At 46.9% G+C, this 12,959-nt stretch overlaps 1 protein-coding gene across 3 annotated transcripts in view; it reads right to left on the minus strand.

Moving 5' to 3' along the window:
• Positions 1-1,082: 1,082 nt before the first annotated feature.
• The window catches only part of Dyrk1a (dual specificity tyrosine phosphorylation regulated kinase 1A), a 115,586-nt gene continuing 103,709 nt past the window's right edge, over positions 1,083-12,959 (minus strand). For all 3 annotated transcript variants that reach the window (XM_040750421.1, XM_005073795.4, XM_013116225.3), the window contains 3 exons: positions 8,874-9,180; positions 8,003-8,127; positions 1,083-4,305 (listed from right to left, as the gene is read on the minus strand). In XM_040750421.1, the coding sequence (XP_040606355.1) occupies positions 3,685-4,305; positions 8,003-8,127; positions 8,874-9,180 (1,053 nt within the window). In that variant the 3' untranslated portion in view covers positions 1,083-3,684. The remainder of the gene's footprint in view (positions 4,306-8,002; positions 8,128-8,873; positions 9,181-12,959) is intronic.

Genomic DNA, 12,959 nt, shown 5'->3' on the forward strand with positions numbered 1-12,959 from the left:
CACACACTGCCAAGGCTGTGTACACTTGGAAAGGGGACACATGGGGCACTCTGCTTGGTGGGGGGGGGGGGGGGTGTCTGCCCTGCAGATACCCCAGATACCCAGACCCTAAGAACTCTGCTCTCAGTTCACCAAAGCCCTGTACAGCTTCCACATTTTGTCTTCGTCTCCAAGCTTTCTTCACGCAGGACACTGAGGCTCACTCCTGTGTCTGGAATAGACCATCGGGCCTACTGCACATGGTCACCAGCATAAAAACAGACACAAAGAAGGGTGTTGAGCTTGGGCAAGTAAAATAAAAGCCAGCCAGTGAAAAGAAAGTTGGGGACCAATTTAAAAGGGAGTGTTTACTGTCTCCCCACTGTAAGAACATGACAGTGCATTTAACAGATAAGCAGGAAGCAAGGAAACTGGCAAAAGCCCAGAGGCCTCAGATTACTACAGCCTCATTTAAAAAAAAATGTAGTCCTATTTATTAGTGAAAAAGAGGTCTTGGACATTTTAGTCCATTATCACAAAATATGTTTGTTACTTAAACTCAAAAACCTATCCCCCAGCCTAAGACAAACAACAGGGAGTTCTCCAGCCTGACACACAAGCTCGAATGTAAGTCCTTACCTTCTGAGTGCCACCTTAACAAGTCCCGGTGCAGGCTGAAGGCAAGAAAGGCTGCAGGGGCTCTGGGAGGCACAAGGGAGTGACTACTGCGTCCCAGGGAGCCTAGGAAGCATTCGAACCCCAGCAGGCCAGAGCCCCGGGGAGAAGGGTGTGTCTTCAACAGCCATCAGAACACAGCCACAGGACTGTGGAGAGGCACGCACTGTGCACATGATAACCACCCAGTCGAGAACCCATTTTAAAGAACGAATCATCTGCTCAGCCTCCAATTTTTACTTTTAAAGACCGGGGAAGCCTAGGTCTCCGCAACACCAGCATTTCCTTTTTACACAGGTAACTGAGTTATACCTGCTATACCTCCCAGACCTGGGCCAGCCTCATGGCATAGGAAGATTGATGTCACTATGTTTACACTTTTTCCTTAAATTAATTTTTAAAAAAGCATAGTAAAGAGTCTGAGGACAAATTATTCAACTGTTTATCATACATAAGACCGCATGACTATAATACAAAGGGGGGTCTTTTTTCATTTAACGTTACAATATACACAGCAAGTCCGGACTAGATCTTACAATCTGAACACAGGTATTTAACCTTTTCCATGCTGTTTATGTTTACAATGCACAGAAGTCCTGTAACCAAACTGTGTAGTAAAGCACACTAAACTGGACTGTGACATAGCGCCGTATGCAGAAGCACTGGGCTGTGGGTCTCGCCATGTAAGTAGCGGCTTAAAAACGGCTTCCTTTTCTGGTGCTTGCTAGCATGTGGCAGCCAGCACAGAGGGACATGGCCTGAGCCACCCGGTGTGGTGTCGGGGCTCTGACTGCAGCAGGCGCTGCATCCCTCTGACCGTGCTGCACTCGAGGTGACGCCTTTATTCACGCAAACTCTCATCAACTACCAACTTCAAAACAATCCACAGGCTTGACATTTAATTTCAAAATAAATATGGATTTCCTGATTAACAACCAAAGTATTTGCGTTTATAAAAACGGGGCTCTCCAAGTTTCCATTCACATTCACAGAGTTTTAGGCCTTTCTTTTGTCATTGTTTACATATAAAAACCTGCTTTTGCTCAGAAAAAAAAAATTGACCTAGTCAGCCACATGGAGTTGACATAAAAAGTAATGTGGTGTTCTGCTGAGTTGCTTCCAACAGGGCTGTCGGCAGGCAGAGGTAGGTCACTGCTTCTCTCCTAGGCTTCTTGTGATCCTGGACAGGGAAATTACTGTAGCTCCACTCTCCCAATTCAACCGCTTAAGAGTATAACACCCTGAAATTGCCCAACTTAAATGGGAACACAAATTTAGCCACTGCCAGACTGTGTTACACGAAGGCAGCATACTCTCCAATGAGGTGCCTGCTAATGCCAGCCTGATCACCTCAGGGCGAGCTCAGAGCTCTGCCTTCCTCCTGCTCCTACTGTGCCCTGTTGGTTCAATCAAGGCCTCACATTCAAGTTTACAAGTGAGTTAATCAGGGACACAAACATCCGCTGCTGGCTCCATAGCTTCTGGACCCAGTGTCCCTTTCCCTTCAGAAGCCTGAACACATTCAGAATGTGACAGGAGTCGTAACCTTGACTCAGATGTCAGTCTACTCTGTCCAGTACACAGATTGCTGTAAATGTGTTGGCTATGGATTCAACAACAGTTCCAGTTTTGTTTAAGCAATAGTACAGCCATAATTTCCACTGACATTTAAAAATGGTCTAGTTACACCTTGTGTCAAAGTGCAGAACTGCTACATTATTGGTTACAGACATCTATGTGCTATAAAAACAGCTTTGGTACAATAAATTATCAAAAAAGAAAATAAATTTTTGTAAAATTCACAGCATAATTGTGAGGCAAAAAAGCAGTCACATAAAATTCTGCATTTTAAAATGTTCAGGATGAACAGAAGACATCTTTGTGCAGAAGAAATGGTGAAGACACCACGTGCCGAGAAAAAGCCAAAGAAAAGGTAAAAAGCAGGAAGGACACAGCTGTAGCTATTTCCATCAAAGCAAACCACTACGTCTGTGGCCTTCAACCAATAAGGGATCAGCTTTATGACACACGCAAAGTGACCTTGCAATACCTTACAATTAGTGGGTCACAAAAGTCTATTTTAAAAGAAAGGCCTCTTGAATTACCCATTCTCTGTGTTTTCAGCGTTCAGGACTGTCTGCAAACGCATGTCCACAAGTGATTGTATCTGAAATGGTAGGCTCTTCTAACTTCGAGTCCAAATCCATAAGGCCAAAGGTTATCCCAAAGACCACCACTCAGACCTCCCCAGGACTGGCCACAACTGACCCGTGCGGTGTTGGCTTCTCAGTGCACCTTGCTGAGGAGACCAGTCCCGTTCCATTCCCATCTTCCCGGGGCCTCTCCAGCAGGGAGGAGACCCACAGGGTCCCATGGAATTGCTGCTTTGCTCCTCGGTAGGTTCAGACAGGAGAGTCCTGATCCCCGCCACTTAGCATGCGTAATGTGCCTTACAAACGTCAACACAACCGTCCCTTTCACACAGCTGAAGGTGATGTTTGTGTGAGCTGGAGGCCCCTCTTCCTTACAGGACTGCATCTCCGTGCCCAAGTGGATAGAGGATGTAAAAACCCCCATTTCCCAGCCCACCCCAACCCTAAACAAAACAAAACAAAACATGGGGAAGAGGAAAAAAAAAAAAACAAAACACCCTTATGGGGCCCTTTATGCAAATTATGTGCAGTGCCTTTTTATTTTAAAATTAGTTGGCAAATGACCAAGACCAACATCTGAACATTTAACTTTTGTTGGATAGAAAGACAAACCCACTATGACTGGGAGATGGCAGGTTAAAGGGGGGACAAAAAGAGGGCACCTCGGAGCTCTCCATGAAGACAGGTGGACATGGCTCTTAAAAACTTCTCTGTCCCTTTGCAATCTTTTCAAGTTAAAAAGAAAGTCAGCTTTGCCCTCTTGTAGCGGTTCAGTGTGTTAATCTCCTTCTGACTCAAGCAGCTTTGCACTTTGTTTTTGGGAAAAAACACCACTTCTATAAAAACACACAAGAAACAAACTCAAGTTTCAATGTAGTCACGAGCTAGCTACAGGACTCTGCTGCACACAAACTCCTGTCATGGGAGATTCTTCTCTGTCAGCCCCCTGCCTCATCGCCAGGTGTCCTTCAGTCATGTAATGTGCAGGGCCTGTGTTAGCAGAAAATTGGTATGTTGGATGTCCAGCTATGCCAGTCTCTTGGCGGGGATTGGAGTAGACGGTTAAGTTAACGTCCATAGCTCCATTCTGTCCAAAGTCCAAGGCGTTAGCAGCCACTGGGCGGTTCTGATAGGCCTGGTTGCCTTGATTACCAGTAGAGGAGGAAGATGTCGAGGAAGAAGTCGTTGAGGAAGACAGGGATGTCATGGAGTGGTGGCTGTGGCCAACCTCCATAGAATCCTGGGTAGAGGAGCTATTTGTTGGAGAATTGTAGACCCTTGGCCTGGTCCGGTTACCCAAGGCTTGCTGTCCATGGTGGTGATGGTGGTGATGGTGGTGGTGGTGGTGATGGGAACTGTTTCCATGGTGATGATGCAATGCATTCTGCTGAGGGGCTACATGAAAGGTTGTTTCTTGAACAGGATGAGTTTCAACAGTGACTTGTGTAGGAGCTTCAGTGCCTGACCAGCCCAGAGGAGCAGGGAACTGCTGGCGCACCTGTGAGGGAAGACATTATGGAAGGGTTATTTAGCACTGCTTCCAAGCTTAGCCTACATCTGAGCATCTGCATTCAAGAGGGTGAGCTTGGGGTTGGGAGAGTGTGGGGGTTGTTGAAACTTTCAACACACCAGATAGTTCTATACCACAAAATTCTATGTAAATTCCAGAGCAAAAATTGTTTTACCACAAAAGCACCCATTTTCGGGAGTTGCACTCATATCTAGGCCTCCATGCCACTATCTATGCCAGATCACTAAGCTTTCGATAAGCAACCAGCAGGACTCTTGGCAGGCCAGGAGAACCGTCACTTTTCCTTGGAGTCCCTCCTCCTTCCAGATCTCTTGATACAGTAAAAGGATTCATATTCACCCAGGTGTCTGGCAATTCCTCCGATTGAACCCAGCAGGAAGAGATACCTCACACCACACCCCAAATCTGGCCACTTGTCTTTCTGCCGCCACCACTGTCACTCAGCCTATACCGATGCTTCACAAAACAAAAATTAAAACAACACACATCCTGCTTCCACAGTTGCTCTTCTCACCCACTGAGAAAACAAGACTGTCCTTTCGAAGCAAAAATCTTCTCACCCTGGCCTGACATAGGCTTCACGGCATCTGCGCTCCCTGCTTCCTCCCACCAAGAGAGCCTTCATTTCTAATCTTTGCTTGGATTTCCAGTTTTAAAAATCGCTGTGTCAGTTCCTGCGTTCCTGGATGTTCTGGCTAATGCTGCCCAATGCTCTGTGGCAGAGGCTACTGACCTGCCGCCCTCGGTGCACCGGGGACTGTACCAGACTTTGCAGCCTCCTCCATACTGGGCACAGCCGTTAGCAGAGGCATGGCTGAAATGAGGGTGAGCTTTAGGTGTGGCTGCTACTGCCTCTAGTGCAGCCAGGTCTGTCTGCTGGGTGCCACGGTCTGGGCAGCTGACCTTGGGGCGTGTGGACTCGGGCACAAATGGCACTCCAGTACGCTGAACAACTACTTCAGTTACTTCACTGTTACATTCAAGGAGGGGGAAACTCTTGTATTGTCTCAGACGATTTCTCAGATGGTGTGTTTAGTCAGTGTTGGTCACTAGGCCTCAATCTAACAAAGTCCTTCTCAGTCACAGGAGGCCTGGTGCCTGCACTGGACTCTAGCCCAGGGCTTTTCCAGCACCTCTAAACTTTCTCCTTTATGTAGACATTGCTCGCCATTTTGTGTTTTGCTGCTTACTTGTGTCAATGTAACCTCTGAAAGGCAAAGGCTGTTTCTATCACTGGTTTACACAAATTGTTAAGTACTTATTTAATAACAATTACATGGAAATGAAAACTCCTGACAACCCAGTAGGAGAAAACAAAACTGGTAGATAATCTCACAAAAGAAAGAGCAGGTTGGACATCCTTAATCTGGTATGAATGCTTTACAAGAAGAGCACTGTAGAAGTCAGACTAGGGCGCTGGCTCCACTGACAGAAGTGAGCAGCTGCACCACCGTCTAAAGGAACTCAAAGTGAAGCGCTGAGTCAGCACCTCAGCAAAGGACACTTGACACTGCAGTCCACACTCCCACAAGGCCTTGCGGCCCACGCCACAGGCCAACTCCTGACGCACACCCGTCACCTCAGGCAAAGAGAGAGGCCGACACTGGCAGAATACACACATCCCACACGTTTATTATGCCATCATAAATAGTAAAAATGACTGGAAGTAAGCAAAATGCCCATTAATAAGCTATCAATGAAATGACTCATTGAATATTTAAATAACGTGATACTGTGAAATAGGATAAAAGTTTCTTTAATTTTGATATAGAAAGATTATCAGATCCATGCCAAATGTATAAAAGCCTAGATGTAAAATATGTAGAGTATGACAGTTTATGTACAGGCTGGAGTACATAACATACCTAGGGAAGGTGTTTGGATGTGTACAGAATATTGTATATGCACACAAAATACTACCTGGCTAATGCATATTATCTTTTACGTGAAGACTATCTTTTCAAAGATATAAAAGCTACTAATGCTAGTCTGTACTAAACTAGTGGACGTGATAAGGAAAATTCTCACAGCCCTGTGTCTCTGTTTCATTTTTGCCGCGGCCGCTCTATCAATTATTCAAAAACTGGCTGGCAAGATGGTTCAGCAAGTAAGGCCCTTGCCACTAACCCTGACGATCTCAAAGTTTCGCGGCCTAGGACCCACACAAGATCTACGTGGCAGTGTGCACGACATGGAGAGGGGCTGTCTGAATCCATCCAAAGCAGGGCAGTCGGGGAGACAGGCCAAGAGTAGAAAACTTTGCAGCATTTCAGAGAACAGAAGGGAGATGGGACTCGGAGAAGTGAATAATTACCTAATAGAATTTGGTGAATGCTAACAGGATTGACAACTGTATGACAGTTTCTCCAGTCACAAGAAAGGGGACTAACGATCTAGCATAGATTTTACTTACTCCATCAAATAACTGACTGGTCTCTCACCACAAGACAATCACAATGTAGCAGACAGTGTGGAGGCTTATATCCCCTAAAGGCATGTGCTCTTGTCTGAAGAGGAACGCCTCCCATGGGTCCCCAGCTGGCACGAGTGGTGGAGGTGAGGCCCCTGCTGCAGGAGGCTCCAGCCTGGCCCCGGGTCACGCTTCCCCAATGCAGAGAGAGGCACTGCGAGAGGGGGCCTCCTGTCCCTGCCATCCGGCCTTCCCTGACCGAATGAACTGCTTCCTTCTGGACAAGGAGCCAACACAAACCTTGTCTTCCTTCCGTTGCTTCTGTGTGGGTATTTTATCACAGCAGTCAAAAGTAAACAGTATCTCAACATTTCTGCCGTTACTACCTGCTTCACACTAATTTTTAAAATTAGTTAAAAATTACTTTAATACTAAGTTTACTAAAACCAGTAAGTTTAAAAAGACAAACCAAGACTTCCAAAGTTAAAAATGCAAGTATAGACTGACTCAGAAACCAGGTCTAGGAGTGGAGGCCACAGGAGGCAGCAACAGAGACCCAGACTGTGAGTTCAGGGAGACTGTGTAGCTCAGGGAGACTGTGAGTTCAGGGAGACTGTGTAGCTCAGGGAGACTGTGTAGCTCAGGGAGACTGTGTAGCTCAGGGAGACTGTGTAGTTCAGGGAGACTGTGAGTTCAGGGAGACTGTGAGTTCAGGGAGACTGTGTAGCTCAGGGAGACTGTGTAGCTCAGGGAGACTGTGTAGCTCAGGGAGACTGTGAGTTCAGGGAGACTGTGAGTTCAGGGAGACTGTGTAGCTCAGGGAGACTGTGAGTTCAGGGAGACTGTGAGTTCAGGGAGACTGTGTAGCTCAGGGAGACTGTGAGTTCAGGGAGACTGTGTAGCTCAGGGAGACTGTGAGTTCAGGGAGACTGTGTAGCTCAGGGAGACTGGCTGCATCTGCAGTCTCAGCATCAATGGAAAGTAGGGTTAAACTGCATGGGACACAGAAGCTGCTGTGGCAAATGTCATAATAAACAGAGGGAGATGCCTGGAAGGATGGTGGGGTGTGCCCAATCCATGTTCTCATTGTTTCTAACAGGGAGGAGAGTTACCAGGGTGTCCTCTCGTCTTCATCAGTAAGGACATCACACACCTTTAGAAAACAAGGGCACAAACACAAACATCCTAACAGCCCTTGGCAGCCACCACAGCTAAAACTAGTGGGGCCATGACATGCGTGCCGGGAGAGCTCACCTGGGGACTGTGTGTCTCACAGTCCATGGCCTGCACAGCAGCTGTGAAGTGTCCACCACTATGCCGATGCTGGTGCGTTGGATCTGACCTGGCTCTCCCACTGTTGCTCGTTCCCGAGGATCCACCTTCAGTATCAGGACAGGGAATACTTGTGAGCTTAACGTGAACTCTGTCCGTTAGTATTCTACAACTGCACCGTTACAACTCTAACACAGCACAGATAGAAAGACACTCAGGGGGTGAGAGCACTGCTCTGGGGCATGAGGACGTGTGAACGGCCAGGCTGACTACAGCCCCAGGCCTTCAGAAGGAGATGGGAGTCCCAAGAACTCACTGGCCGGCCAGCCTGACTGAAACAGCAGCCTCTGGTGCAGTGAGACTCCTGTGGTTAGGGAATAAGACAGACAGTGTCACATCTCCATGTGTGCCCTTAGGGGTGTGTGTGTGTGTGTTTGTGTGCATGCGCGCACACGCACGCACGCGCAAACTCACATAAATGCACCACATGGCACACATAAAGACACACAATGTTCCTGAGCCTCAGAAGACATCTCTCATCAGCCACTAATATAGCCAAGTGCGCCTCAGTTGAGGAAAAGCAACTCCATTTAAAACCACTTAGGATTTAGCTTTGTGTCCAACTGTCAGGCAGACAGTTACCACATGGATAATTAAGGACGAATTTGCTGCTAACTATATAGAAGGGAGGTGCTTACAGGTGATCGGACTCAGGCCACACACATGCAAACAACACACAAGTAAAACAATCCCTTGGCAAAATGTAAAAACTACGGTTATCAATACTTTAAAAGAAGCCCACGCGGGCAAGCAGACAGGGAGCACGTGCGAGCAGCCCCAGGTGAGGGCAGACCTGAGCTGGATGACGTGCTGGAGGTGGTGCCTGAAGACTGGGACTGCTCCATGGCGGGGCTGGTAGACACGCTGTTGCTTGTGTTTGTGCCTTCATCCGCTGTCTTCTTGAAGAAGCTGTGCTGAAGCGCGTAGTAAGGTTGGATCCGAGTTTTGGGGTCATAGTCAAGCATCCTTAAAATGAGGTCTTTGAACTTCAAGTAGTCGGCTACCGTGTGACCCGATTCCCCAGCTCGCCGTCCGCCAGGCCCTCCTGTCTCCACTCCAAGGATATTATGAAGTTTACGGGTTCCTGGTGGTTTGTACTCCTGTTAGAGAAAACAAGAACTGTCTCTAAGTTTGGTGGGGATGTAACATTTGTACGATTTGCTCCACATGTCTGAAGCATTTACATGTGCTGGGCTTTGTGAGGAAGGACAATTCCTGAGATGGCTAGACACCCCTGCTTCTGCACACAACACATGTGGTTACAGAAATCCAATATAGCTTTGCGAAGAACTCATGACTATGAAGATCAGTGTAGCTCAGCGGCAAGCAGATAGATGATGGCAGCCTAGAGCTGGGCTTACACAGCTTCCCCCCAGGGACAGGATTGTGAAAAGAACACAGAGCACACAGCAATAAGCACAGAGGGCGAGGCAGAGCCCACACCAAACAATAACCGTGAAGACTTGCACAGAAGTATGGATTCTGACCCGTTCTACTCTGTACCTAAGTTCTGTTTGTTTGTTCCAAGACAGGGTTTCACTGTGTAGTCTTGCCTGGCCTACAACACACTACATAGACCAGGCTGACTTCAAACTCATAGAAACCTGCCTGCCTCTGCCTTCCAAGCAGTGGAATGGAGATGAAGGTGTCCACCACAATGCCAGGCTGCTCTTACCTGAGAGCACGCTGCACTGCCTCACCAAAGCTGGCTCATTAACCCTGTGTGCACCACTCAAAGTGAGGACACACTGGCCTACACCAAGCTGCTCAGACACTGCATGGCTCATACGCTGCTCAGCCACAGTGGGCTTTCTGATACCCCGCCCCTCTCTAAAACACAAGGTCACAACAGCACCACTGGACTTTGAATGACACTGTCGGATTTTTCAGATGGCTACTTAAACTCAAGAAGCAGGACAAATCACACATGTGCATGTTCAGCAAGTGTTCTCCACTAACCACAATCCCAGCCCCAGACAGCCACTGCCAGGTTAGAAGAGCTCTTTAATGCAAGAGGGTTTCCAGGACAGACATGGCAAGGTCAGTTAAGCCCAGTTCTGACCACGCCCTGACAGCCACAGGTGGGCAGTCACAAGAAGGTGACAATGCGTACAGCTCTACAGACTCCTCCAGCCAGAACACATGACACCCGGAGGAGCCTCCTCCTCACACGACAAACACAACAACAACAAATGCGCCAACACTCAACTGCAGACTCAGCTAATGCCAGCCCCATCCTTCTGGCCTGACAGTGCACGAAACATGTGCTGCTTCCCACAGAAAACGACACTCACCTCCCAACTACTCTCAAAAGAGAGACACACTCTTAAAACTTACAGAAACAAACAACGGAGTCCATAATGGAGTGGGGAAAATGGACTATCAATAGATCTATACCAGTAAATGGCCCAGGCAGTGAAATTGGCAGACAGGTCTTTTAAACTAATGAATGGAAGATGTATAGTTAAAAATGTAGACAACACATGTAACACATGGGATTTCAGAAGATGAAAACTATTTTTATAAAACATGAATACAAATACAAAATTTTAGAAGACTTATTTATTTGTTGCGTATGTAGGGTTCCGCCTACATGCCAGAAGATGGCACCGTGTCTCATTACAGATGGTTGTGAGCCACAATGTGGTTGCTGGGGATTGAACTCAGAGCCAGTGCTCTTAACCTCTGAGCCATCTCTCTGGCCCTACAAATTTGTAAACTACACTACTAACAGAAGTAAGAAACTTGCTTAACGTTCAGATGTTGTGTGCATCGGAGTGGAGGCCAGCAGACAACCTTAGGTGTCACTTGTCTCCTTTTCTTTCAAGCAGCATTCTAGGTCAGGATGGCTGGCCTGTAAGCCCCTGGGATCTCCCCGTCTCTGCCTCCCAGCACTGGGATGACGAGTGGATACCAGCATGCCTGTCTTTTCTGTCTTAGGTGGATCCTGGGGAAGCATGTTACTGACTCAGAGTGCTGGGGAGCCAGGGTTAAGAAAATTAGTGGTGACCAACAACACAGGGCAAAGATATTGTCTCAGTTCAAGACACAAAAGCACACAGGTGACACCGCACACTCCCACACTGCGGAAGCTTCACGCACACCCGAGCTCCACCCCAAGCTCCCGCAGTGACCAACCCACCCACCCATCACACCAGAGAAAAAGAGCTCAGGCTCACACTCAGCGGGCGCTCATCAAGAACTGGAGAAAGACTGCGCAGAGAACTATCTGACTACATCTGAGCACCACCAAAGAGCTCAGTCCACGAAGCCAAGGACTTCAGCACAGGCCAAGGAGAATAAAACAAATGCAAGTGCACACTAATCAAGGACAAAGACGGAAGGGAAAGGAGACACCACAGATCCACAGTGCTCAGAGCACACACCAACACTCCACAGGCAGGGCAATCAAGAAGGCCAGACCATCTTTCTGAAGGAATGGGACGTGCTAATCTACAGCTCTAGACCCACGTCCATGCAGGCAGTGAGCCACCACCACCATCCTCTCAGACAATGACGCGGGAAAGCCTTCTTCCCCAAGTGCTTGCTGCCAGGTATTTATTAGTGGCGAGAAAAGCAACTAATATGCTACTGGAGATCAAAATGCCTCTCTGCATTGATAGAAACATACACACACCCCTTTTCAGACCACTACAACAAAGTACAATTTTTAACAAGTACACAAGAAAGAATCATCAAGATAGATTACATACTAGGCTATAAAACCAGACTATAAATTTTAAGTGAGTAAAATTACGTTTTGAAACCAGAGTACTATTTAGCAACAGATGAGTTAAGATGTCTAGAAAATTCTCAAATAATCTGAAATTGTATAACAAGATAATTGTTGAGTTAGAGAACCAGTCACAAGCTACATCAGGATACTTCAAAATACTCTGACAAGACCACCAAGTCTAAGGCAGTGCTGTACCAGAGGGCATGGGTGCCAGGACCAAGTAAGCTTTACCACAGGTCAGGGCAAATATTCCAAAGTCAATTAACAAACTTACCCTACAACAGGGGAGGGGTCACATGATCTTCTCTGTAGATGCAGAAATGGCTTGTGACAAGGTTCAAAATGTAGCGTCAGTGCAATTTCTAGCAGGACCCAACATTCATGTATAAGCATGTTTTCATATTTTACACAGAAAGAAAAGACCTAGAAAATGCGCTAATCCAAGACAGACAGACACCAAGCGTAGAAGGCCTTCACTGCCAGCAGCTGGGGTCATTAAGGGGACGGTATGCTGTTGGTATGTGGGCAGCACAAAGCAGCCCACAATCACAACCCTAAAAGGTGAATTAGTCCTGTAACAACAGGGAAGGGGACTGCCAGCTAACGGTGTTCATGCCAGCTAACTAATGGTGTTCAGCACGGCTCCTTCACTTTGCCCCACACTCAGAAATAAATTCAGGTGAGCCGCAGCAAAGCTAGGGAAAATCCAAATACTTTTTAGGAGAAAACATCTTTAAAGCATATGTTCATCAACTTGGGAATTTTAGGGGGGAAAAAAGCTCTATAGATTTGAACAGTACCACCTATTAATGATATTTTACTAACACAAGTTTCCCTGGCATCCGAATAGATCACGTTTAGAAAAGGAATAAGAAGCCACTGCTCAGGAAAAGGTACTGGCAGGTAAGTAAGGCACCTCTTAAAGACTAAGAAAAATCCCAAAAGGTCTATTTCTGATGACTATAACACACACAGGCTCTATGCAGACACCAACATAAAGAAAGACATGCATCCTCACTAGTCATAATCAATTAGTCCTTAATTAGATATAGAGAGTTCACTGACAGATAATAAATTACAGTACAGCTGATGAAATGCCATGAAGCAATAAAATGAATTAAGTCCTAAAATACACAACAATAT

Source organism: Mesocricetus auratus, unplaced genomic scaffold, assembly GCF_017639785.1.
Source record: "Mesocricetus auratus isolate SY011 unplaced genomic scaffold, BCM_Maur_2.0 Super-Scaffold_100008, whole genome shotgun sequence".
NCBI classification, from domain to species: domain Eukaryota; kingdom Metazoa; phylum Chordata; class Mammalia; order Rodentia; family Cricetidae; genus Mesocricetus; species Mesocricetus auratus.